This window comes from Brachionichthys hirsutus, chromosome 9 (assembly GCF_040956055.1).
Source record: "Brachionichthys hirsutus isolate HB-005 chromosome 9, CSIRO-AGI_Bhir_v1, whole genome shotgun sequence".
In the NCBI taxonomy this organism is placed as follows: domain Eukaryota; kingdom Metazoa; phylum Chordata; class Actinopteri; order Lophiiformes; family Brachionichthyidae; genus Brachionichthys; species Brachionichthys hirsutus.
In genome coordinates this window covers 4,227,001-4,252,003 of record NC_090905.1, presented here as the reverse complement: position 1 = coordinate 4,252,003, position 25,003 = coordinate 4,227,001, and the positions used below count along the sequence as shown (strand labels likewise).

At 43.5% G+C, this 25,003-nt stretch overlaps 4 protein-coding genes across 4 annotated transcripts; 3 read left to right on the top strand and 1 right to left on the bottom strand.

Moving 5' to 3' along the window:
* The first annotated feature begins 676 nt into the window (after window positions 1-676).
* smim7 (small integral membrane protein 7) lies at window positions 677-2,624 on the top strand. Its single transcript, XM_068743665.1, has 5 exons — window positions 677-760; window positions 989-1,030; window positions 1,126-1,178; window positions 1,268-1,358; window positions 1,834-2,624. Exons 1-5 carry the CDS (start codon window positions 735-737, stop codon window positions 1,847-1,849), a joined length of 228 nt encoding a protein of 75 aa, XP_068599766.1. The 5' UTR covers window positions 677-734; the 3' UTR covers window positions 1,850-2,624.
* Window positions 2,625-3,607: 983 nt separating this feature from the next.
* LOC137899790 (mediator of RNA polymerase II transcription subunit 26-like) lies at window positions 3,608-7,338 on the top strand. Its single transcript, XM_068743831.1, has 3 exons — window positions 3,608-3,679; window positions 5,617-5,694; window positions 5,797-7,338. The coding sequence occupies exons 1-3, from the start codon at window positions 3,608-3,610 to the stop codon at window positions 7,336-7,338; spliced, it is 1,692 nt and encodes a 563-aa protein (XP_068599932.1).
* Window positions 7,339-8,757: 1,419 nt separating this feature from the next.
* On the top strand, window positions 8,758-16,529 carry slc35e1 (solute carrier family 35 member E1). Its single transcript, XM_068743102.1, has 6 exons — window positions 8,758-9,218; window positions 10,648-10,718; window positions 11,987-12,124; window positions 12,640-12,765; window positions 12,846-13,091; window positions 13,298-16,529. Exons 1-6 carry the CDS (start codon window positions 8,822-8,824, stop codon window positions 13,520-13,522), a joined length of 1,203 nt encoding a protein of 400 aa, XP_068599203.1. The 5' UTR covers window positions 8,758-8,821; the 3' UTR covers window positions 13,523-16,529.
* A 747-nt stretch (window positions 16,530-17,276) lies between these two features.
* LOC137899090 (prostaglandin E2 receptor EP4 subtype-like) lies at window positions 17,277-18,915 on the bottom strand. Its single transcript, XM_068743101.1, has 2 exons — window positions 18,034-18,915; window positions 17,277-17,603 (listed from the first exon to the last, which is right to left on the bottom strand). Exons 1-2 carry the CDS (start codon window positions 18,913-18,915, stop codon window positions 17,277-17,279), a joined length of 1,209 nt encoding a protein of 402 aa, XP_068599202.1.
* Between the last annotated feature and the right edge of the window lie 6,088 nt (window positions 18,916-25,003).

Here is a 25,003-nt window from a genome sequence, read left to right as displayed (position 1 = left end):
CAACTAAATTCTAAATACTGTGACGTTTGTTATACGTCCATTTCCGATTTAGCGTTTAAATACATGCGACTAATAAGAGCAACGACCTCTTGGACCACCAGGTGGCTCTGAAGCCACAAAAATGAAAACCTCTACAAAAATAAAGAAAGCAACCTTTGATGGAGATGTGTTTCAATTCAAAGTCAACTTTCTCAGTCTTTACACCTTATTCTTTAATAATATTTAAAGGTAATTTTTACGTTTCATTTTTGTTTATTTTATTCTGACAGAAAATATTATAACAGGTGTGCAACTCTCTTTTTTGCTGGTCACCGTTATCACTGTACAACTTTAGACACAATTAAAATAAGGGTTGTGTTTTATTGTGCAAATTATTTATATGTGCTACCCTAATATTTTGGAAGGGTGAGAAATAACCGCATTTATCATTTTAATTACACATCTGAGTTATAGTATGGTCGCTGCAGAAATCAACATCTCGCGACAACTAAATAAATGCCCTCCAATAAACGCAAGGCGTCACGATACGCCCTATCTACCTGTGATTGGCTGAGCGTCTTAACGAAGTTATGATTTAACCAATCACTGAAAGACAATTTGACTACGTATGGAAGGCTCTCATCGTGTCAAACCAATTAGAAGCAGATGTGGGCGGGCAATAGGACTGTCCGTTGTCGGATTACTTCCTGTTCCGCAGACCAATACGGAAGTGAGTTGGATCAGATGTGATCAAAATGATTGGCGATCTATTAATTTTCGGGTAATTTTTCTCTCCTTCTGCTTTATGTTACATACTAATACATCTAATACGCTAATCGATGAGTCTTCTCTGTGCATGTTTTTCCAGCATTGCGTTGTTATTTAGATTAGCGGTGCCTCAAGCAATAATAAGCTTGTTTTTTCCGAGCCAGCTAATGCTGGCTCAGTCAGGCAATGTTAAATAATGTTAGCGCTGAACTAATGCCGCTTGTATCTCCGTGCTGTCTAGAACCTTACTAGTGAATGCAGGAGCGGTGCTGAATTTTAAGCTGTGAGTATGAACTTTAACGCTCAGAGTTAAGACGCTACCGAGCTCTTCAAAACAAAACAGGCTAAATCAGTGTGTTTACTGTGGATGTTTCGCAGCAAAAAGAAGGAGTCCCAAGGATTTGAGGATGTGTCGAGAGCGCCAACCACAGGTGTGTGTGTGTGTGTGTGTGTGTGTGTGTGTGTGTGTGTGTGTGTGTGTGTTTGTTCCTTCCACTTCATTGATCAGCATGTCTTTCAGGTGACAACATCAGAGAGTTTCTGCTCAGCCTGCGATACTTTCGGATATTCATCGCTCTGTGGAACATATTCATGATGTTCTGTATGGTCCTGTAAGTAACTGTCGTTTAGTTGCTGATTGTGTACCTGGAAAATTTTAATTAATTTAAGGTTGGGATGGTGAATAGAGTGTAATATTCAGAAAAACTGCAATATTCAAATTATTTTTGAATAAAGGTAATATTATTTTCCATATAGCATATGTACACACATACATACTTGCACAAAAGTACAAATACCAGTGGTAGGTTAGAGGTCAACAGACATAATACAGAACTCATAAATAAGTTGGAGATTGAATTATTCTCTATTGGTTTAGTTTCATTTATAACATTTGTTGTTTTGATTTTCTTGTTAATGTTCTAATCTCTAATCTATCTAACTCTGTTAGCCAAAACAGACTGTGATTATATTGAAATGTAAACTTGTAAAATATGTGTTGCAATAATAAGTTTGGGGGACAACAATTTGAAATCACAAAAAACAGCCCAAGAGATTATTTAACTGATTTGTCTTAAATCCCCTTAGATTGTTTGGATCATAATCGGCCTTTGTGGGGTGACTGGACTTCAACAAGGATGAAGATTTTCGAAGATGGATGCTATAAAATTGTCTTTAATTGTACTCCATTTTCTTATTACTCTTACCCATAAATCTTCTACTGACTGTACAGGAGTTCACGAATCTCTGTATTTATCTTGTGTTACAGGAGATTTTGCAATGTCAATGTCTGTTTAAATTGTAGGAGCACGGTCACCCGGTCTGTTGTCTTCGTGCCCTAAAGTGAAAACGGTCCCTCTTCCATAGTGAATAGTACTTTGAATCTCAAAGGCATTGAATGCAGCGATATGATGGGGAAGAAATTACATTTTCATTGCTCTTGGGCACATGAGCAATGTCAAGGAAATGTATATATTCTATTGTAAATGTGACCTTAAGCTTATCATTAAAAATACAAGTTTGTTGTCCACTTTCAATTGACATGAACAGTTGTAACAGTCTACACGCACAATGATTGGTGCTGTGACACTTTCTCATAATTATAAAGCATTTATACAATTGCACTCAGTAGAAAATATGTTTCTGCTATGGCCAAACGATAGTTCATGGTTGTGTTTTTTGGGATAATACTTGTATCCCTTCCGCTATGTTTCAGTTAAAACCACCTGGGAGTTTTTGTATAATGGACAAAAATGATTGAAAACTTAACTTTAGCAGAAGTCATCATGCCACACTACAACATTAAACTGTACTGATTGTTAAAGTTAATGTGCATAAAAAAGACCAGACAATAAAAAATACATAATGCTTGGCTCTCTTGGGAATTGCAATTGTTCTTTCATTTGTCAATTTCAGCACTACAACAGCTTTATACTGTCCTATTATTTATATCAAGTCTGCTTTGTCATACTACTAATGTATAGCCTCGAATTTGTGTTTTAAGATTGGGTTGCACTCTTGATTCCTTCACTGCCTGTCGGGCCCCAGTTACAATTTTGTTAGTGGAATATATGTAGAAACGGGTCATAGAGTGTATCAGAAGGACCTGATGACAAAGACAAAAAATTAAATCCTACTGTTAAATGTTAAAAATCCTTATAATAATACTGTTCTTCCAGATTTAATGCAACATTTGCAGACATTCTTGCAAGAACAAAACAATCCTTGTATAAAAATCGAATGGAATAATAGCCAGTTAAGAAATAAGGACAAAATAAGATTTTCGTAAAGTGTTAGAAAGACTGAGGAGCCGGTAAATGAGAGAAAATGTGTATTACGCAAAAACGAGAGAAGCAGCAGTGTTAGAATTACTTTTGCAAGGCGTGTGAAGCTTTATGTATTAAACTAATTGTATATATTGCAGGGAAAGGTTTTGTGAGTATTTGTCTCACGTGATCACAGCCTGTACTTATTTTCAAATATGTTTAAACTGCAAAATCGTTCTCTAAGCTTCGGAGCACGAAGCATCCATCCAGCCGTAGCGCTGCTGTCCCATTTCATACGGGTCATACCGAGACGTCGCGAACGTCAACGAGTGATTACGTAAAACCTTCCCGGCATGCTCTGCGCGGAGCCTTCACAAAAACTCCGAGGGAGGGAGGCTACCTAGCCAAGGAGGTAGCCGCCGACTCCCGGGGAGAGGCGTACGTCCGGAGTCTTAAATTAATGCGCCGGTGAAAGCATCATAAAGAATGATGTTTGGTTCTAGAGGAGACCTCCCGTCGACCCTGCGAGTGTAGGTTTACGACCGCCATCTCTTCGGGAGAGGGGGTGGGGGGCGGTGGATCGACACCGCTAGGCGATGACAGCCGCTACAGCCACTCCGCAGGTGATGAGAGACCGGCTACTACAGGCCATCGACGCCCAGAGCAACGTGAGTGTGTCCCGCATAGTTCACCAGGGAAATACTGGGGGCAGAAATGCAGAGAACAAGGCCAAAGCCGATTCCGACTCCGCACCAGAGGAGGAGGGGGGGTTGTAAACACATGACATTTGCTTGCTAATTAGCTGGCTAGCATAAGTAGCTGAAGTAAGTATTACTGCTGTGAGCTCATGTTGATATCTTAAGTTGGCAGCAGCGTTTTAGGACTTAAGGCTTGTTAAGAAGAGGCAGGTTTTTCTGTTTAATGTAGATGTACACGCAGGTTGTCTTCTTGTCACCCCCATAGTTTATGTGACTATCATTGTGCGTTAGATCAATAAGACGAGATCCAGTTCACTGGTATGTCCGTTCGTTACAGAGCTCTGTAAATCTACCACGGCGAATCCATAAGTAGTGACTATCTGGTTAAAATGGGAAGTGTTGGAATGAATTTGTCGTTATTACGATGAATTGAATCACTTTGAGGTGGAATGTAATGTTTCCATTACTCAAACAGCTGTCATATGGAAAGATGTGTTATAAATCAGACATTCTTGAATGTGATATAATATAAAGGACAAGTGTGCGGGTTCTCTCCGGCTTCTCCGCCTCCCTCCCACCACCAAAAACACGCAAATTAAGCCAATTGGTTACACTAAATTGTCCATAGTTGTGTGTGAATGGATTGTCTGTGTGTGGCCCTGCGATGAACTGGCGACTTGTCCAGGGTGTGCCCCCCGCCTCTCGCCCCTTGACTGCTGGGTTCAGCTCCAGCAGCACCCGCAACCCAGTAAAGCAGAGCGGTTTGGACGATGAATGAATGATCACTCTATTATTGTGTGTGGAACAACTTAAATTTAGTAGACCAGGCCCAGATTTAAGTCATGGGTTTAAATCCTATGTGCAGGTCTGACTTTGTCTTCAGATTGAAGATGAGAAATTAGCATATTATGACAATGTTTCACAGTTGGCCTGAAACCAGGATGAGTAGTTTTTGTGGTGGACATACAGGTGCACTTCTGAAAGTCTATTCAAATTATTCCGTCCCCTTCTAACAGCTTTTCTCTCTGTGGGGAGAAAAAAAAGGCAAATACTTGTGCGTTTTAAGTTCGTAAGGATGTAAATAACAATTTGTACCATCTGTATACATGCTCGATCCCAGTTCCTCTTCTCTAACTTCTAACTGTTCGTCTTTATCGAGTGCCCCTGGCTATTTGACTTGGCAGAGTCGTGAGGTTTGGAGATGGTGGTTGAAATCCTTTATTTAGCAAACGGGATGACACACAGATGCTTTTCAATATGTATGTTTTTATTTATTTATCATACGCACATATGCATACGTTGGTAAATGTTTACCTCTGGTGACTCACTTTGTTTGTCAATTTATTTCTGCTTGAAATAGGATTAGATGTTTGTTTTGCTCAGGTAAACATAAAAGTATTCTAGTTCTGTATAAGCTTGTTTGTTGCTTCCACTACTTACAGGCCAGAACAAAAGAGGTGACAATAACACAAACCGCATAACACAAGAATTCATGTTTATTGTTTAAAGGAACATGAGAATAGCATGATTATTTATATACATATATTATTCCTCGGGTGTGCCCTACAAAAATCCAAATTTTCGTCTACATAACATTTTTGCATGGTTCTTTGTGAAGATGTAAAGCATTATCACGGCCATTTAACCGGAACCGTAGCCAAGCCAAGCTGCTTTTGTTTGCAAAGCATCCTGGGATTTTAAACTAGCACCTTTTTGCTCTTTCATTTTTGAATCTGCATCCGAAACAGTGCAGTTGAAGGGCTGTCTCCATCCCCTGATGAAACTGTACACAGTGACAGCCAAAGGATGAAGTGGGACTTGACCATACGACTTGACTTGGATGTGTTTATGTAACTGAAAACAACAATGTCTGACGATTGTGGTTATAACCCTTGTGTCTTTGTCAGCAGATATGCAACATGGTGATAGTTATGGAGGTGGTTTCCTTTTTGGAGAAATATCCAATTACCAAAGAGGCCCTGGAGGTAGGTTACATTCAGATAGGCTGCATGTGCAGTTGGAATAAAATGCCATGAAATTAAAGCGAGTCATTTTTAACCCTAACACAAAGCAATCTCCTTTTGAAGGAAACCCGTCTCGGTAAGCTCATCAACGATGTCCGGAAAAAAACGAAGAACGAGGATCTCGCAAGACGGGCAAAGAAGCTCCTGCGAAACTGGCAGAAGCTAATTGAGCCAGGGAAGGTGGACCCGTTATCCAAAGTACACCCAGTTACAACGTGGTCTTCCAATTGTGGTGCTCACCCCTGCATCCCCATCTCCGCTCCAGCTGCCTTGACTTCATCGGGTAAAACAGGTCCCGAGTTGAAGAACAGAAATGACTTCAACAACTGTTCGTCCCCTCGTGTGGAAAAACTGAGCGACAGGAAACACAAGAGCGATCATAAAGATGGACAACTATTACCAGCCAAGACATCTAAAGTGATGCGGAATGAGAACGGCAAACAGCTGCTAACAAATGGAATCGGCTGTAGCTCGGAGATTTTGACAGATACCTGTGCGCATCAGTCTTTTAGTAGAGATGCTCCGGAGCCTTTGGAAAACGACCGGTTGAATAAAATCCCGGTGAATGCTGTGAAACCTCATCCAAGCGCCCTGGGATACAGTAAGCCTCTCAGCACTTCGTATTTGCTAAAAGCATCGGTTCTGCAGCAGCAAGCCAGACAGGAGCAAGCTGCCTCTGGGGGGCAGTACCGACCCAGAAGCCCACACGATTCTTTGCACAGTCCTCAAACCACAAAGCCGGAAGTCGGCGTCAAGCAAACTGCGAAAGGACAGAGTCTTTCAAGCTCCTCTTTGAAGCCAGTTTCTGTGGACAACTCGGCTGTGGGATCTTGTCCCCGGTCTTTCTTTGTTGGTGTTCAGGATTTGCATCCTGATGGTACAAGGTCTACAGACTTGGACCCTCCAAGTACGTCTATTCCCACCTCACATGACCTGCCTTGCAGCAGTGGTGTCAGTTTAGAAGATGGCGGCATTGCAATCAGTACATGTAAAAGGAAAGGTCAGAAATGCAAGTCTAAGGACTTGGATGTACCGACTGTAGAAGGCAGCGTAAAACCAGTCAGGTTAAAAGACAGGAGACTAACATTTGACCCGATAACAGGGCAGATCAAACCTTCCTTGCATAAAGAGGGGGCGGTCAGACCGGACCACAAACCGGAAATTCAATGGTCGGAACAGTCGAAGCAGAATCCGCCTCTTCCTCCGAGTCCGTTCCAGCAGACGGACTGGAAAGAGCTGTCAAGGAGCGAAATAATCCAGTCATACCTTAGCCAGCAGAGTAATGTGCTGACGTCGTCGGGGGCCCACACGTCCAGCGCGCACCTTTTCATGACAGAGTTCTTGAATAAAGAGGAACACCGAAGTAAAGATGTTGAGCAAACGCACTGTTTAGCGCCAGAACTCCCAGCCCTGCAGGATTTGCCAGGAGTCGGCAGGGAAATAGTGAGCGAAGATCTGAGCAGATTACACACGCGGCACTGGTCCGGGGTTAACGGTTGCTATGACACAAAGGGCAGCTGGTTTGACTGGACGGAGTGCATCTCTCTGGATCCGCACGGAGATGAGAGCAGGTTGAACATATTACCGTACGTCTGTCTGGATTGAAACTTCGTAAGATGGACTCGTTTTGCAGACGAAGGCTCTTTCTCTGTGCAAGCTGCCTCTTTGCACAACGTGTGGAATTGGGAAGTGGATGTGCTTGTCTGATTGGCTGAGTGTAGAGCACAGGGGTTAACGGCTATGCACTACCCGACCCTTCGGCTGTTGCTGTTCAGTAACGGATCGAGTACTACCTGTCGTTTCTTGAGAGGACTTCATATTAAGACTGCACGGCTGCATTTTATTTGTACTTTGAGAGCCACACGTTTTGTGGGATTTGCTCGACTGTGAACTGGTTTCCTCTTATTTCAGTATATTTCATTTACGCTCGAATCAATCGAAATGTATCGGTGAACTTCATCCAACAGACGCATCAGTCTGTTGGGTTTTTGTGCGAGTTTGCTCGCCGTTTGAGAAGCGAAGGCCGTCTTCAAGTGGTTGTCGTTGCCATTGGTATTAACAATCTAACATTTTCATTGTCCCGCTATTTCACATTTACAGTGCTTCACCTTTTCTACATTATGTTACAGCTGTAACGTCACAATGTGGATCAAGTGCAACGCTGAATACTTTCTGGATGCAGAATAAATGAATCTTTTTTTTTTTTTTTTTATGTACCATTTTACTTGTGTTGTGAGGTCTGAATGTTGTGTAAATGATAAGATGCCAGACATAACTTGTGTATGAATACATGCAGATAAAGTAATTAAGGTCAGTGTGTGCGGCTTATGTTGTGTATTATAACATCTTTTTTAATATTCCTTCAGTGAAGCTGCAAATCTCTTGCATTTTTCCTGCTGACGCACCGGTTTACGCAGGAACATGTTCTAAAATCACGCGTTTTGATAATGTGAACTAATTTATTTTGTACTTGCCTTTTTCCCTTTCCGACGTATTTATGTTGTAAAATGAGAATTGAAATGGCAGAGCAGATTATGTCACGGGATTGCATCTTTGTACTGTCGGGAACTTTTGAGCTATAAATTGACATGCTGGATGAAGTACTTAATGTCATTCCTTTAGATGTTGTTTGCCTTATGGAAACCTGTGTTTTCCCTAAAGACAGAGCCTTAGTAAATGTACAGAAATTAGCCTTTTGTGTTCAGTGGAACACAGAAGAGAACATATTTACTACTTAGTCCTTTTAAGTGGACATGTTTATGTGTTAATAAAAAAATGCAGGAACTCCTGATTGTCTCCACCTGTTTATTACTGACATTAATTAGTAGCATAACCGGATTATTGATTATCACCTGTGAAATGCGCTGAAATTGTGTTGCACTGTCTATTTATTTGCCTTGTTTGTTTCTTAGCCAGATTTTGGATAATCATCAAACAAATTAAACAAAGCTCATGATGTTATTTTCCTGCAACAGGGAGCGGCGCGTTTTAAAACATCTTGAGGGAAGAAACGCACACCGGTGAAGGGCTTTTATTTTTTAAATGCGAAGCGGATGCTCCGCGCCGTTCTCTGCCCGGCAGCCTGATAATGTTCGACGCCGGCCCGGCCCGGCCTCACGCGCCGCCCGACGGTGAGTCATCACTCCGCGGCTGCAAGATGGCTGTGGCGGAGCGGCCCCCGGTCAGAGAAGGGCTCCGGATCGTCATCCTGTGCGTGGGCTGGTACACGGTTAGCTCGGGGGGCAACATCGTCAACAAGATTATCCTCAATGGATTCCCGTACCCGGTCACGGTCTCCCTGTTCCACATCGTTTCTATCGTCGTCTTCCTGCCGCCCTTGTTGCGGGCGTGGGGAGTCCCCAAAGCGGAGCTGTCGAGCAGGTACTACCGCTGGTACATCCTGCCTTTGGCTTTCGGGAAATACTTCGCATCGGTGTCGGCTCACTTCAGCATATGGAAAGTGCCGGTTTCGTATGCGCATACCGGTGAGTACCGTGCGTTGTTATCTTATTGTGACCGCCTTGTTGGTGTCGGCCAAGCCGGATGATTTGTCCGTACGGACGGCTGATGTTAGCTTCGGTGCTAACGCCGATCAACCCGGGCGACGGCGGATGTTAGCTTCGGTGCTAACGCCGATCAACCCGGGCGACGCGGACAATGGGCTCGCCAGTGGGCCCCGGATCTGTGGGGGGGTTCTGACATAAAAAGATAAGCAACGTAATGCGTGGACAAATAAATCCACGTCGCGCGCGAGATCCAGCATTTTATTATTACCTGAAAGTATTTAAGTGCAGCTCCATTAGATGTGTGCATAAAGTTTTTAACATAAAATATTAGAACAATTTTTAAAGTTTTAATCTGAAATATTTTGTATGCATAAAGTTTCTTGTAAGAATAATTCAGGAATGAAAACTTCAGTGGTCTGCTTGTAAAACATGATTCTGCATTTACATGTGTGGAAGGTTTGGGACATGCTGGATTGGGTTTAGTTTAAAGATAAAGAACTTTTTTTTTTTTTTTTTTTACTGAGTCTCTTGTTAAATTAACCCACTTAACCCAATAAAATATTTGTAAAATGAGCTGTTTGCATGCTGGAGATGGGTGCAGTCAGCCACAAAGGGTTGCCTGCCTGGGGGGGGGACGCAATGCTCACCATCCCAAAATAGTCTTTAATGACAGCTTCACACAGACAATGGAACGACGCAATCAGGATTGCTGATTGATGAGAGGGACACCAGTTCCTGATTTCGACCTGGACCACTTGGGGTATTTTGTTTGGGCTGATGACATCATGTCTTTTTTTGGTTTATCTTTGCTGATCGCATCAACATAACATTTTACAGCACAAGGCAAATGTACAAATGGCCGCTGTGAGTGTTGTGCATCTAAATGTGTTGAGTGCAACATATGCAAAACAATTCAGCAGCACAAGTCTGTAAAAAAAAACGCCCCAATCCGAAACATCAAACATCAGCTCAAATTAACAAATACGAAAGTGAGTAAAAAGTATGCGCCTCAAAATTGCATTTAAATTTATTCCATTGTGATTTACAAAAAACATTTTTTTTACTGCGAATATTTCTTGGTTCCGTATCAGTTGAGTTCTTTAATTTTGAATAATCTAAAGAGAAGACCTGAGAAAAATAAATTTTGCTTGCCGCTGCTGTCAAGTTTTGATTAATACCCTGAATGTTTCTAAAGGCGTCGTGAGCGAGGCGCCGGTTCGTTGCGTGACAAAAGCAGCTTGGAAGGTGTTTCGTGCTGTCGTGATCCAGAAAGAGAAATCACCATCTTATTTTAACCACAACTTGTCGAACCAGTTCTGCTCTCTACCCTTTGACTTCGTTAATGTAACAAATTGACTGTCACCGTTTCCAGACTGACGTCATCGTCCTATCTTTGTGTTTTCCGCAGTCAAAGCCACAATGCCGATATGGGTTGTTCTCTTATCAAGGATCATCATGAAGGAGAAGCAAACCACAAAGGTGAGCCAGCGAGACGCGAGGCCTGTCGGCGTGACCGGAGGCGGTGACGTGGCACGCTGCTGCTCCCGGCCCTGCTCCTCATGTTACGGTCATCAGTGGGAGGGAGGAAGTCGAGAAGTAAAGCCCTCCCCCCCCCCCCCCCCCCGTTCGTCTGATAAACTGGGGGTTATCCAACAATATATTTCATGCAAAACATCGTATATTACTAATAAAAAATACAGTTTTAAAAGTCATTGGAGGGACGCAGACTGTATTCACTGTCAGTGAAATCGCTCTGGCTACGGCGACTATAATGATCTGCCGTAGTAAGTAGAGCTGAGCAGCTCTATTATGTTCTAAAACATATGGGGGGGGGGGGGGGTATGCAAAATATCTGCCTCCTTAAAGCTTCACTCAACATCTCAGGGTTGCAGTCGAACTTTACATCCTGGTGGTGCTAAATCTTTGCAGTCAGGGTTTGCTAGAGTTTGCATGAGGAGACCTCCGAGTCCAACATCAGCTCGTCATGTTTGCCTTCCAGCTAGCGCTTTGCTGTTGGGACGGATTGCATGCTCAGAAAGCCCAGCTGCGGATGTGCTGCGGTGTGAAGTATACTTTAGAACATCTGATCGGCTGAACAAACGTGCATAAATGATCTAATTCTGTATTTTCTTTTCCTCCGTTGACAAACTGTACAAAATAAATCGGTCCTTTCCTTTATAAACAAAGAGTTTTCTCACTCTGTGATCGGTCGGTCCCGGGGAGAAGTGGGGGCGGGTGTGTAAGTGGGTTTCGTGACACCTGCAGGGCTCTGACATTTCTCATTCTGATATATTTTTAGCATAGTAATAAATGACCTGTATATGTTTAAACAGTTTCGGTCCGGGGGGGGGGTTAGGTAACTAGTTTGTGTTTGTGCTTGCAGGTGTGGTTTCAGGGACAGCAGGGAACAAAGAAGGCTGTCTGCCAGAGAATGAGCTTTAGACCAAGTTGGTTAACAAGAGACGGATGTTGCACAAACGGTTTAACGCCGGACAAACACTCCCATCCCCTGCACAGCTGCAGGATGTCCTTAAGGGGGGGGGGGGCTTCTCAAAGTTACAGCCTGGTTCGGGTTTATTTGGTTTTAAAGGGAAATCCGATATCATCATGCCAGCGACGGACCTTTAATACCCGGATGCACGGGCGCAAAGGAGTGGATTTCATATCGGCAACTACTTTCATCGTGTAGCAACCCGACCCGCAGCCTGACGTGTAGCTGACGCCGTCCTGTCGCGTGTCTATTGCAGGTGTACGTCTCGCTCATCCCCATCATCGGCGGCGTGCTGCTGGCCACGGTGACGGAGCTGTCGTTTAACTTTTCGGGACTAATCAGCGCTCTCGCTGCGACGCTCTGCTTCTCTCTGCAGAACATCTTTTCGAAAAAGGTAAATCTTTCTCGCGTTGCGATGTTCACAGGAGGCTGGTAATTATTCCCTCCAATGAGGTCGTCACGTTTTTTTTTTTTTTTTTGGCCCATATGGTGCACAAAGTTCACGCCCATATTTCATAAAAACTTCGTGCACGGCTTTCTGAAGCTTTACGAGACGGTCCCCATGTTTCAATGTCCCAGTGAAATAATTGGGACATTTGTCCTTCAGTAAAGCGCAGCAATAATTACGGTCTTATTACAACTTTATACCAAACGGTCAGGTTTGAACAAGTGGTGAAATAATTGTTAGCTTGACCTAACCTGACCTTTTTTGGGGGAGGGGGTCTGTATATGAGTGGACTTCTGCGGTTTTAAAGCGACAGGAGCCCATCTTGGCCAAAGAAACAATTATTTGCGTGATTTAGTGTCATTTAAAACGTGATCCGACATGATTTCATCCGGTAATGTAAGTGTGCAGCAGAGATCATCCGTTTAAACCCGCTTGGCTCCCTTTTTTCCATTTTTTTAAAGGTGCTGAGAGACGTAAAGATTCACCACCTGAGGCTGCTCAACATCCTGGGCTTCCACGCCGTCTTCTTCATGCTGCCCACGTGGGTCCTGGTGGATCTCTCTGTGTTTCTCGTGAACGGAGACCTGGTGAGTGGTCGACTTTTAACCGCAGCCGGTCCCTGAAATGATCCCGGAACGCAACCTGTCCATTCCTGCCGTCCTTCCAGTATGACATACCCTCCTGGTCGAGTACCCTTCTCCTCCTCCTCATCAGCGGCTTCTGCAACTTCGCTCAGAACGTCATCGCCTTCAGCATCCTGAGCCTCATCAGCCCGCTCAGCTACGCCGTCGCCAACGCCACGAAGAGGATCATGGTGATTAGCATCTCCCTGTTCCTGCTGCGCAACCCGGTCACCTTCACAAACGTCCTGGGTATGATGACGGCCATCGTTGGAGTTTTCCTCTACAACAAAGTGAGTCACTCCAAGCAAGGGGAGAAAACCCAAGTCATTGATGAAGACGTTGAATGAACAAACAGTAAAGACGTACAAGACGCGAGAGCTAATGCTAGATATCCTTTCATCCATTCATCTTTCCATACTTGATTTCATCTCTTTGGGGGGGGGGGGGTGTTTTCCTAACAAACGACGCATTGACCCTTCTCCTTTTTCCTCGACAGGCCAAGTACGATGCTAATAAGGAGAAGAAGCTGCTTCCCAGCACCAACCAGGACCTGGTGACCTTTGACAATCCTATGCCAGACAAGATCCAGGCCAACGGATCGGGGCCTTTCTCCCACGGCTCAGAGCAGCAGCAGCAGCACAGCTGGAATGACGACCATTTCCAGTACAGCCGGCATGCCTACACGTCAACCGCCAGCGGCAACCACCAGTACGTGGTGTGACGAGTTGGTCTCGGGTCACTGTCGCAGACATTTCTGAAGGCCGGCGATGTTTATTCTGAGTAAGGAAGAAGAAGATGTGAGTCATGATGAGCCAGTGACGGCGGCCGTCTCCCACGCTCCTCCCTCTTTCAACTTCACTTCCTGACAGCTTTTGTTGTTTGTTTATTGCTTTGGTTCCCAACGATATGAGATGGCCTGAGAGAAAAGTTATTTTGATGATGGATGCAGAAATGCTGCTGGAAAAGCTGAAGTGATTTGGCCTCGACTTTGGGGGGGGATTCTTGCCTTGTGTTTTTACAAGCAGCCGCTGTTCGTTTTGGGAGACAGGATAGTATTATCTACAGTCTTCATTTTATGACCACAGATTAAAATTCGGGGTTTGACGCATTTTTTGTTTGCGCCTCTCGTTTTTCTTCTCGAGTAGAAACGGTCGGTTTGACTTGCCAGTCCCCTGGGAACATTCCTCAAAGGGGGATTTGTTTTTTGGGTTTAGGGGATGGTTCTGGAACTTCCCCAGAGGACGAGGCCCACTTAAGTTCTTTTCCAGCATCAGCATGAGATTTGAAATATTAAACTTTATTAGGATGCCATCTTTTTACATCAAAGTCACTGGTGATCATTTGATTTTACGTCATCATGGAATCCATTTTATTTTCAGAATAATTTGTGTGGAATAAATTCCCCCCTTGGTGGCATAGTGGGTAGCGCTGTCGCCTCACAGCAAGAAGGTACCGGGTTCGAATCCTATCTCTGGCGTTTGCATGTTCTCCCTGTGTCTGCGTGGGTTCTCTCTGGGTTCTCTGGTCTTATCCTTCCTCCAAAAAAACATGCAGTTTAGGAGAAGTCATTACTCTAAATTGTCCATAGAGTGTGTGTGTGTGAGTGCTTGTCTGTGTGGCGCTGGTGACGCGTCCAGGGTGTGTCCCGCCTCTCACCCGTAGTCAGCTGGGATAGGCTCCAGCGATAGCCGTGACCCATAAGGCGGATAAAGCAGGAAATGGATGGCTGGATAAATCATCCCCCCCCCCCGGAGCTCCGTCAGCTGCAGACGTCCTTGCAGAACGTCTAAGCATGGCTGCAGGCTCTGCCCGTGTGTTGAGGAGAAGCTATTTTTGATACTAAAGCACCTGCTTTACCAAGTGGGTCAGAAAAATACAGCTGTGAATACATGGCCAAATATCAAAATGCATGAAAACGATGCTCGTACGGTTCAGTGGTTAAAGCCTCCATGACATGTTCACAGGAACGGAGAGTGAGACGAGTTCTGTTACCCAGAATGGTCAATGACCTCACAGTGACCCCCCAAGATGCACAATCTGTTCTCATGGAGTAATCGTGTAAAAAGCTTTGTCAGGAAAACGCACCCCCTCAGTTTGCACTGCATCAGCTGCAAAATGCGAGGACGCTCATTTTTAAATTACGTTTCCACGGGGACTCTAAACATCTCGTGTAACACGAGAAGTTAAAATTCACTTTTACGCTGTCGCCGTTTGCGGTTGGAAAAACCGGCTTCACGTTTTGTTTGTCTGTTTTTGATACTGATATTTAGTATTAATTGATCTGGAAAGCTCCTAAAGCAGAGTGAAGGTTCATGTGTCGTTGGGCTGTTTCTTTGTTCGCCTGAACCAAAGCCATTTTGTCACGTTTATGGTTTTTGAACAGGGTCTCTGTTTGAGTTTGCACATCCTGGAAAAATCCAGATGTGTTCGGAAGTTTGTGCTGATCTGTCGTGCGACTGTGTATTCCTGAAGTCTTTTTGTAGCACCTCATGTACGAGCTCAAGTTTTGTTTGTGCAATTAAAGATCCGATCATCATTTCAGGAAGACGAGAGAACTTTACTTTTCATTATTGATTAGTTCCGAAAGAATTGTTCACTATCCCTACATCAAGATAGTGAAAAAAAAAATCAAATTATTATTAGTTATCTTGCATAATAACCAATTTTCTGTGATGCAAACTGAGCACTGCAGCAATATGATAAGTGATATTTGTGTCCGACATAAATCGCTACCAGCTGAAGTTTCCGTTTAAAGTTCACTCTTTTATTTTGAAGGGTCAAACAGGATAATTGAATATTCGAGGAAGTGAAAGTTGTTGCTGGTGAAGGCGTGCTTTTATTTTCTTCCTGCTGTAGTTTCTTGAAGGTGTGCCTGTGGGTGGATGACGTTATATTCTAATAATATTGTATTCTTAATGTTTTATGTTTAAATTTGCACCACACTCACAAACGAGCTCCGCTGATACTACTGAGATCATTTATAGATTATATTGTTTGGGCTGCTGTTTTTCTGCAACAGGATCCTTTTTGGTCACGTAGGTGTTGAATCAAAACCTCAAAGGTGTAGTTTTTAAAATCGAATGTTTCAGGAAGGCAGTGAGTGTGGATCGTCTTTGTTTTGTGGTAAATGTCAAATCCCAAATAGCTGTTGATCGACGGGGAACACCCAAACGAAATCCACTTCATTTGCGTATCTTAACATTTATATGCGATCTGTATTTCTGTTTCCAGTTAATCACTTTGCTGCAGCTTGTGTTTTTACGCAATTCCTGCTTGACTTGCCAAAATGATAACCCTTCAGATGCTGATGCACCACAAGGACGGAGGGGTTGTCTGCAGGTGGACGGGCTGTAAAAATCCATGAACTACAAACTGTCGCCTCCTACGAACTTCCGTGTTGAATTTTTTTGCGTCCTATGGCTTTTGATTTGTGAGCGAACTGGGAGAACTGCTGATCGGCGTTGGCTCTCTTTTGTCCAACTTTTAACTGGGATGCGAATGAGAGGGGAAAAGGGAATGATTACTTTGTACAAACTGTATATTTATCAACTTTGCCCATCTTTAATTGATCTCGAGACAGAATTTCTACTTAAATGATGTGTATAGATTTTTATTTATAGGTGTCAAGGTACAAAACGGTGTTTACAGACATCTTGTCTGCTTAGGTTTAGTAAATGCTATTTTTGAGTGTTGGAGGAAAAAAAATAAATGCATCATGGAATACTGAACACATTGAACGTCTTTTTTTGCTGGTAAAGCGTCACCTTCATCTCAAACCAAATTTTCCTCTCTTCTGCTTGGCGTCCAGAAACAAGCCAGACACGTCTAACAGCTCTTGGATTACATCTGGATTATTTGTGCGTAAACCAGAGTTCAAACATAAATCTCTTGAGTTTGAGCGGTTTGTGTGCTCAAAGGGAACACGCCGTATTCGTCAGCGTTCTGAGAATCCTCTGAGAGAGCTTGCTCTTAGCTTGGTGTGAAAAAAGAAAATCCTATCCTTAGGAGGGAGTAAAGAATGTTCTCGGCACTCCGAGCAAAGGAAGGGACAGGATCTCTTGTCTTCGCGAGGGTGCGGTCCGCTGCTAGTCCAGCTTCGTGGGAGGGTGAACATCTTCATCGCCGTTGCCATCATCCTCGTCTTTTGTTCTCTGCTTGGGCCCCTAGAGTTAATGCATCCGAATTTAATTCGAGACAACTGGAAATCGTGTGAAGCTGAAAGTCCAAAGTGGAATCGGGTTCCTGAAGTACACGCCGCACTGCAGTTAAATAAGGTGCCCTCTGGCCATGCCGATGGTTTAACAGCTCCTTTGGAGTTTCCCCCTGCCCCACCTTCCCCAGCAGAGGGCAGAAAAGGTCCTTGAATCGTGAAGGATTCCATCCTTCCCAGTGAGAATAATGAGTCTGGGCCAGCTTGCCTGCAGCAGGAGAAGGCAGCAAACCACATAATGTGGAGAACGCATCTTTATTCACCTTCAAGTCTGGCTGTCGGTGTCATTTGGGGTGAATCTGACACTGGCGGGGAGTTGAGCGATGACGTTTGCGTTGCCCATCAGTTGGGCAAACACGTGGCTGTCTGAGTTCATTTCAGAGTAAAACAGGCTCGTTTGTGGCAAAGTGGTCAAATTACTGTTAGTCCTGCTGCCTTTCCTGGATAAACGGAGTAGCCGACTAAACAGAGATCTCCTGAGGAGGATGTAGATCCAGGGGTCAAGGATGGGGTTCACTGAGGCTATCCGGATGGCTGCCCGGTCGGTGTCGGGCTCATTTTTCAGCATGAAGCTGTTGGCAAACACTCGGACCTTAAAGACAGAAAAAAAACCAACTCATTTTATATATGGCACCTTCAAATGTTGCAATATCATCATACACACAAATTATTCTCCATTATTCGAGGTTTCCCCCCAAAAATGATCAAGTTCTTCTCTAACCCAATAATAAAATGGCGATAGCTTCACTACTTGCCAGCTTTTCTGGCTTACGAGCCTCAAATCAGTCATTATCAATCATTTAGAAAAACAACAGAGAATATATCAAAGGAAAACAGATTGATTTACTGCTTTGTGTGTTTGCTGAGAACAAAGATCAACCCTTATTTCTTAAAAAGAAAAGTTGCATTCCTGCCAACATGTTTCCTGATTGACGCTACAAATCGATGGGATTAAACAAACATGGATTATTTTTGCATTCTAATCCTTATATATTCCGAGGATTATTCTCAATCTGACTCACCACCAGCGGGGCCGAACAAGCCAGCACTACCGCAGATGTCATCACCAGAACCGCCATCATCTGCGTCTCCGCGGCGGAGGACAGCGCCCTCCATCGCCCCCGCACGCTGGCTCTGGTGACGGATCGCCTGGCGCTCCTCCGGCGCATCAGCAGCAGCGCGCCGCACACCCCCAGGTTGAGCACGATGGTGCCCAGGATGAGCAGCAGGCTGACGCCGCCGTAGAGGAGCGAGTACGCGGCGGCCACAGGCTCGTCCGTCCGCCAGTCGATGAAGCACCAGGTGTCGGTCGGCTGCAGCTCGCTCCTCGCCATGCCCATCATCGGGAGGGAACAGAAGAGGATGTGACTGAGGTAGATGAAGAGAAGAAAGGTTTGCGCGAAGCGCCGGTCCACCGCCCAGCGCTGGTAGGTGTACGGGCAGCAGATGGCCAGGTACCGCTCTGCGGCCATGGCGCAGATGATGCTCAGTCCTGCCAGACTGAAAAACAGCAGCAAGAAGGAGAGGAACTCGCAGACGCGTCGCTGCTCCAAAACGTCCTGGTCCAGATAGTTGGCGATAGTGAGCGGACTGGCCAGGCAGGTGCCCAGAAGGTCCGTCACCGCCAGGCCGCGAACTAGCATGTAGAAAGCCGAGGACTTCCTCTCCTGTTTCGATACCGAGAGAACGATTATTGCAATTAAATTCCCAACGGCGCCTCCGGCAAACATGAAAATAGGTAGAGCTATTGCCTTTTCAACTTCGGGCGCGTGCCCGTGCGTAATGATCGTCTCGTTTGCGGAAACAGTTCCGTGCGTAAAGTTCGGGTGTTCCATTGGCAAATGCGCCCACAAACTGGTGTTAGGCGACGCGTCCTCCGGTTTGAGGCGGATTTCTGAAAGCATCGCCTTCAAAACTCCTCAGAATAGACGATGTGCCAGAAGTTGTACTTTCTAGTCATCCAAACGCCGTTAGTCACTGACTTTACGCACGCCTTGGGAGGCGAAGATGTTCCGCCCAAGAAACTTTCTACAGGGAGGACACTCTCTCTCTCAGTCAGACAGAAAAAAAAAATCGACGTTTGGGTCTCCTTCAATTTCTGCAGCATGCCTCATCTGTCGATATTGACGTCATCGTCGCATGGCGTCATGTCTGTTCTCGAACAGTTCAAAAATAGCTTTAGTCATAAAACCTTTTTTTTATCAATGTAATTGTGTCATTTTACCCAAATCATAATTGGACAAATATATCCAACATTTATTTATCCACACTTGAAAGGCTTGGACCTGTTAGTGCAGGATTATACATTTCCCCATCCATCCATCATCATATGGCCCTCTGTCTGATGGATCCTATCCCAGACCCTCTACCAGTCATTTAGAACTGAAGAAGACTCTTGGATGTGACGTGAAACGTCTTTAACCAAACTGGAACTAGTCCAGTTGATTCTTTAATTTTTGATCTTTGATTGGAACATATTACAATGAAATAGCAAACCAAACTTTTATTATTTTCCTCTAATATGGTCTTTTGCCCATTATTTTCCGATCCATATCCATAGATCCATATGAATATCTGTTCGGCTGTTTCCTAATAAACTCTGCCCACAGGCCGACGCACCAATTTGGTCCCAAACAGAGATGACTGTAAATGGCTGCGTGGAACAACAAGAAGCTGACGGACAACCCTGAACACATGAAACGTCAGTGCACTCAGCCTGCTCCCACTCTCCAGCCATCACGCATTCATTACGGCATGACTTCTGTTTACAATAAGGAGCAGCAGTGGAGGGGCTCTGTCTGCAGCCGACCTTAAAAGACAAAACACAACACCTCTCCAGAGGTAAACCGCTGCTACTCATCTCTACTGTAGACAAAAGGGGAGCTGGAAGACTGTAAAAACAACAAAGCACTTAAGTGATGCCAAGGCTTGGAAACTCCAAGGCCATCTGGAATGTTCTTTCGGGTTCACCGTGAATCACGAGATGTGCAAGACGTCGCTGCGTGGTTTATGGTTATTTTTTAATGTTGTAAAGGTAATCCATTTATTGTAAATGCACTTAAAGTGTATTATCTCATTCTGTGGTCTCTGCAGCAGGCGGGAGCTATAAAACTATATGTAAGCTTTACTGTGTGACTAAGCAGGGCGTGCCACTGTTATTTATGCCCCTAGAAGGTCTGCATAAAGGATTCTTTCGCTATAAACCCTTGTTAATGTATGAATCAGCGCTTAAAGTCACCAGCCAATGAAGAGGGACTTTTTCCCCGCTATTCTTAAAAAAAACTAAAAATAACAGTATACATTTGCAAATACAAATTTGTATTTATGATAATCTAATCCTAGTTAAAGATAGAATATTTGGTATTTACGGAAGTCCTGAGATGTCAATGTATCTTTTGATGCACTTGTGCTATACTTCCTTTATAAATGAAACATATTTTAAATAAAATCTGACTTGCTGTTGCAAATTAATTGTAGAGTTTGTTTTTTGAACATTATTTTTTGGGGATCTTTGCCTAAATATATGTGACAGGAAATGGGGACGAATTTGACGTGAGATCAAAGGCCGCCACACGGGGACTGCAGCCTATAAGAAAGAGCTGTAGCCAGCATTTATTATTGTCATTACTGTTACATGTTGCACGACTGCACCGAGAAAAATTCCTAGTCTGTGAACCCTCATTGACAATGCCAATAGTCTGATTCTGATTCTGAAGAAAAACATGTATTTGGATTTTGACCGGCCATCCAAATTGTTTAAAGATAGCAAAAGATTTCATCGTTGTTGTGTTTTCCCCTTGAGGAAACACATGACCTCTCTCTCTACCCCCGAGTGGGACAGCACCATGCACAGCTCTTTCAAATTACAGCCTCTTCAGCATTCTGCAAAAAATTCCCATGCACTTCAGGATGTTAATATATCACCAGTAAGTCTCTAGCCTAACCTTTGACTCAGAGAATTTTCAGTAGCGATTCAAGCCAAGAACAGGGGGGGTCAGAGCAGAGACAAACTCCCAGCAGGTGAGGTGGATTTTAGATTTCGCTCTTGCTCTTTATAGAACAAACAGATCCTACCCAGGAATTGTTTAATTCTTTTAGCATCTGATAATATTTTCATTTTAAGTTTTTTTGTTTCGTTTTTTTGTGTGTGAAACTTCCTTTTGTCAGACAAAGCGAGACGGCCCCATTGTTTTCTCGGCATCCCGAGCACCGAAGCCTTTTATTTCCAAAGAAACCCCATCATGATGGAGACAGCGCAGAATGCTGGGAGTTGTCTTGCCCCGGGCCAAAGTGCTGTCAGAACCCGGCTCTCCTCCAGCACAAGAGGTACGAGAGATCAGCTGCTGCTGGTGGTCAGGAAAAGTTCACAGACAAAAAAAAACTCAGCTTGGAGTTTTGACAGAGCCAGTTACCAGTGACCGGAGGACAACTGTTCCAATCCCTCTGAATGCACAGCTTTGTAATTTTTCCTTTGAAGTTATTTTTTAGTTTATTTCCTTCGATTCTCATTCAAGGAAAATACCCTAAATCAGTTTTGGCTTACTTTATTTCAACACTAGTTAATTTTGTGCTTAATCCTGTAAGCATGTGGTCTGTCTGAGATTTTAGGTCAGTCTGATCGACTGATTTTCTCAGCAGAAACTGCCTTTATTTCTCCTATAATTTCAGAAATAAAAAATGTTCTTCTTAAATTTATGGGACCTTGTGCCAGTTTGTGTCACCTCCATTGCAACTCTTGTGTTTTCCCACTGCATTTGAATGTCACACGCCTTCAACGCAAATGTACATGATTTTAGAAATGCATCTCTAGTGAATCCACCAAATGTCCAAAAGTTTGATGCTGATCAGTCAAGATTTCTTCAATTTTCAGTGTAAAAGGGAATTCCTTCACAAATGACAGCCACACGTTTTGGTTATGTGATCATGAATGACATCATAGCTGTCAGATGTTGGATGTATAACATTAACACCAGTAAAGTTCAGGACAGTACGTCCTCTAGCATGACTTTGGACAGTAGTTCTGTTTATATCTGCTGGGAAATGGGAGCATTTTCAGTTGACTCCTTGTTCCTCCATGCACCACTGGAGGGTGTCCAGTTGTTCCAGCTGTTTGAGAAATGCTTTCCGTTACATTCGATTGTCTTACTGGAAACGGGTTTTTAAATTGGAGAGGCTTTTATGTCAAGTAAATAAGTGTCTGATAGTCTGGTGTGGATTACAGGTCAGCCTGATTTCAGTTGTTTCCCTTTGCAAACAGGAATGTCAATAAAGTTGTGGCTTTTCTTCTTTAGAACTATAGAGTTTGCACCTTGTGCGTTAAACATTAGCCCGTTGAGATCGTATTTCAGTGCTGTGCTTATTAAAAACATGCAAGAAGTCATACTTTGACAATAAAACACTGGAGAAAGCATTATAAAAGTTAATAAAGCATGGAATTGTATGCTGCAAATGCAAGACGTGGGTTTAAAACTGCTTTTAAATGTTAGACAATAAATTCAGCAGGAAGGAGTCTGTGACCGTAAAGGCGCAATCCGTGACTTAATGGCTCATCCCGTCCAAAACAGTTAAATGGATGTGATTCATCACCAGGAGCACTGGGGTGAAGGTTGGGAAACTATTATCAGCAATATCATGGAATATTGAATATTTCCTTTTATCATCCCTCGGTTAAAGCATCTTTGTCTTGTTTTGGGTTTTTTTCATTTCAATGTTTTGATTGCCCTGCTTTGTTCATCTTGAATAAAAGTGCCTGTATTATCGAGAGACAACCATTATTCATCATTACATCATTCATAATATGTAATTATTTCCATGAGAATGGGTCAGTTAGTGCTGGAAAGCTGGTTCTGCCCGTCTGTGCCCTGAATCTCAAGTGAGACGCCTCAAAATCTGCAGCATGAAACAAAATGACCTTTGAATTGAATATTGATTTGTGTTAAATGTGTTTGTGCCTGAAGAGTGTCCATAAACCAGTGAATGTTACACAATGAGAATGAGGCTGTTTAAGAGCAGACCTGTGTTGCAACATATACTTACATTTATTACTAAATTTCAGTTTTCATTTTGGACATTGATATGAAACATTAAAAACAGACACACACATTTTGTCCTATGCTTTAAATTGTTATCGCCTCTCCTCATGTTGCCTAGGGACACCCAGTCGAGCCAGTGGAATGAACCTGCGTTTCTCTGGAGACGGGGTTCGCTACAAAGCCAAGCTGATCGGGGTGGACGCAGTGCCCGATGCGCACGGAGACAAGATGTGCTGGGACTCCATGATGAAACTCAAGGTATTCTGTCCTCCATAGTGAAAATCCGCTTTTCTCTGTCCTCCTGTACTCAAATCGGGTCAGTTTACTGCAGTAATTCTTTCCGGATTAGATTTATAAGAAACATTTCTTCACTGATGTCATGTATAAGATTAAAATAGACCATCAGTATTTACTTCTTGGAGGGAGGCTAACTGACTGAGACAATTCTTTGAGATATTAAAAGGCTAAACCTGTATTGATCAGTCTGTTCATTATAGTTAGTACTGATATTATTCTAAAAAAAAAAACATTGGAATTGTTACATGCTTTAAATTTATTATAATCTCAGATGCCAAAGATTTTTGTTGTAACAACATGACAACAAGTCCAGTATCTGTGGTTGAATTTTCCATAAGCCAGTTTGGGCTTGTGCCCTGACGTAACTGGGCAAACAAAGTATGATGTGAAATTATGCGTGGTGGGTTTTACGAGAAATAGCCATATGCATCAGAGATGAGATAGACGCTGCATGAGCTGACTTCAGATACCAGAGTTGAGCAGCGCCACACATGGGGCCCGAACTTTGATCCTGGGTGAAAGTCAATTGCGTGACCCCATCACTGAATCCTGATTGCCAACCCTCCTGGGTATTTCTCACTATGTAAACAATGCCGTGTGGTGCAGTTACTCAGATCATCCCGTTTAGACTTGGATCTGTTCGCATTGCAGGAACATTAAAATCATGTGTATCTGATCCAGAAGCTAAAGCAGACTTTAGCTCAGAGGGACGTGACAAACGGCCGCACGCTCGATGGATGGGAATTTAGACTAATGCTTGAATTATCGATGTTTAATAATGATGGGCTAATATAGAAGAAATCTTCATTGCAAAACCACAAAAAGCAGAACTGCTGCTTCATCTTTCCCAAGTCGAAGCAAAGCGTCTGCACTGCACCGAGCACCCTGTACACTCAACTCCTCTGTGTTCCAAATTTAAACCACTCATTCTTTTTTTTCTTGACTCCATCTGCATTAGGGCTTTGAGGAAGCAGCGAGGAGACAGGGGAAACACAAGCAGAGAATTTGCCTCAAAGTTTCCTCCAGGGGCGTGAAGATCGTGGATGAAAAGACAGGGGTGAGTGTCTTCTCATTGTGTGGTCGTGCACTAGTAGCGCCCTCCTCATGCTAATGGTTAAGAACAATGGTTGTTTGTTGTGTGCAACAAATAACACAACAACAGCCTTGTTGGTTTGGCTTCTCATTGTTCTGTGTAATCAAGCTTGGTTTGTTTTGTTTTCACAAATTGCACAATTTCTCTGGCTTCACTCAGGAAAATGCATCAAATGACTTGGATCAGTGCCAGAAAGATGGGCTCCACTACTTAGCTGTCTGTTTTCAAGACAACATTCATTTAAAAAAAATGTTTTCCAACTTAAAAGCACACATTTTCTTTATTGGTCTTACAAAATCAATCTGCTAAACATTAGTGGTGGAAAAGAAGGAGATGGAGAAAGGAATGGGGATGCATTGTTTCCCATGTTCCCCATGAGAAATTAAATTGACGTGGAAGTTTGCATGTGATCTGCATTTTCGTCCCTCATTTTAGTCCCTCACTTTATGGTTCAGGGATATTTGTGGTGATGATAAACGTCATCAATTTACCATCTGTGTGCAGGAACACCATCTGTTCCTGCACACAGATTATTTCAAAGAACTCGAGGCAATGCTAAAGCCGGTCCCT

What these genes read in the sequence shown, in the direction of transcription:
- smim7 (XM_068743665.1), top strand. Translation starts at nt 735, where the DNA reads ATGATTGGCGATCTATTAATTTTCGG. An exon ending in GCGGTGCTGAATTTTAAGCT is followed by an intron (nt 1,031 to 1,125) that starts GTGAGTATGAAC and finishes GATGTTTCGCAG; the next exon opens with CAAAAAGAAGGAGTCCCAAG. An exon ending in GTCGAGAGCGCCAACCACAG is followed by an intron (nt 1,179 to 1,267) that starts GTGTGTGTGTGT and finishes CATGTCTTTCAG; the next exon opens with GTGACAACATCAGAGAGTTT.
- LOC137899790 (XM_068743831.1), top strand. Translation starts at nt 3,608, where the DNA reads ATGACAGCCGCTACAGCCACTCCGCAGGTGATGAGAGACCGGCTACTA. An exon ending in CCATCGACGCCCAGAGCAAC is followed by an intron (nt 3,680 to 5,616) that starts GTGAGTGTGTCC and finishes TGTCTTTGTCAG; the next exon opens with CAGATATGCAACATGGTGAT. An exon ending in TTACCAAAGAGGCCCTGGAG is followed by an intron (nt 5,695 to 5,796) that starts GTAGGTTACATT and finishes CTCCTTTTGAAG; the next exon opens with GAAACCCGTCTCGGTAAGCT.
- slc35e1 (XM_068743102.1), top strand. Translation starts at nt 8,822, where the DNA reads ATGTTCGACGCCGGCCCGGCCCGGCCTCACGCGCCGCCCGACGGTGAG. An exon ending in AGGAGAAGCAAACCACAAAG is followed by an intron (nt 10,719 to 11,986) that starts GTGAGCCAGCGA and finishes TGTCTATTGCAG; the next exon opens with GTGTACGTCTCGCTCATCCC. An exon ending in AGAACATCTTTTCGAAAAAG is followed by an intron (nt 12,125 to 12,639) that starts GTAAATCTTTCT and finishes ATTTTTTTAAAG; the next exon opens with GTGCTGAGAGACGTAAAGAT.
- LOC137899090 (XM_068743101.1), bottom strand. Translation starts at nt 18,915, where the DNA reads ATGCTTTCAGAAATCCGCCTCAAACCGGAGGACGCGTCGCCTAACACC. An exon ending in CTTGTTCGGCCCCGCTGGTG is followed by an intron (nt 17,604 to 18,033) that starts GTGAGTCAGATT and finishes TCTGTCTTTAAG; the next exon opens with GTCCGAGTGTTTGCCAACAG.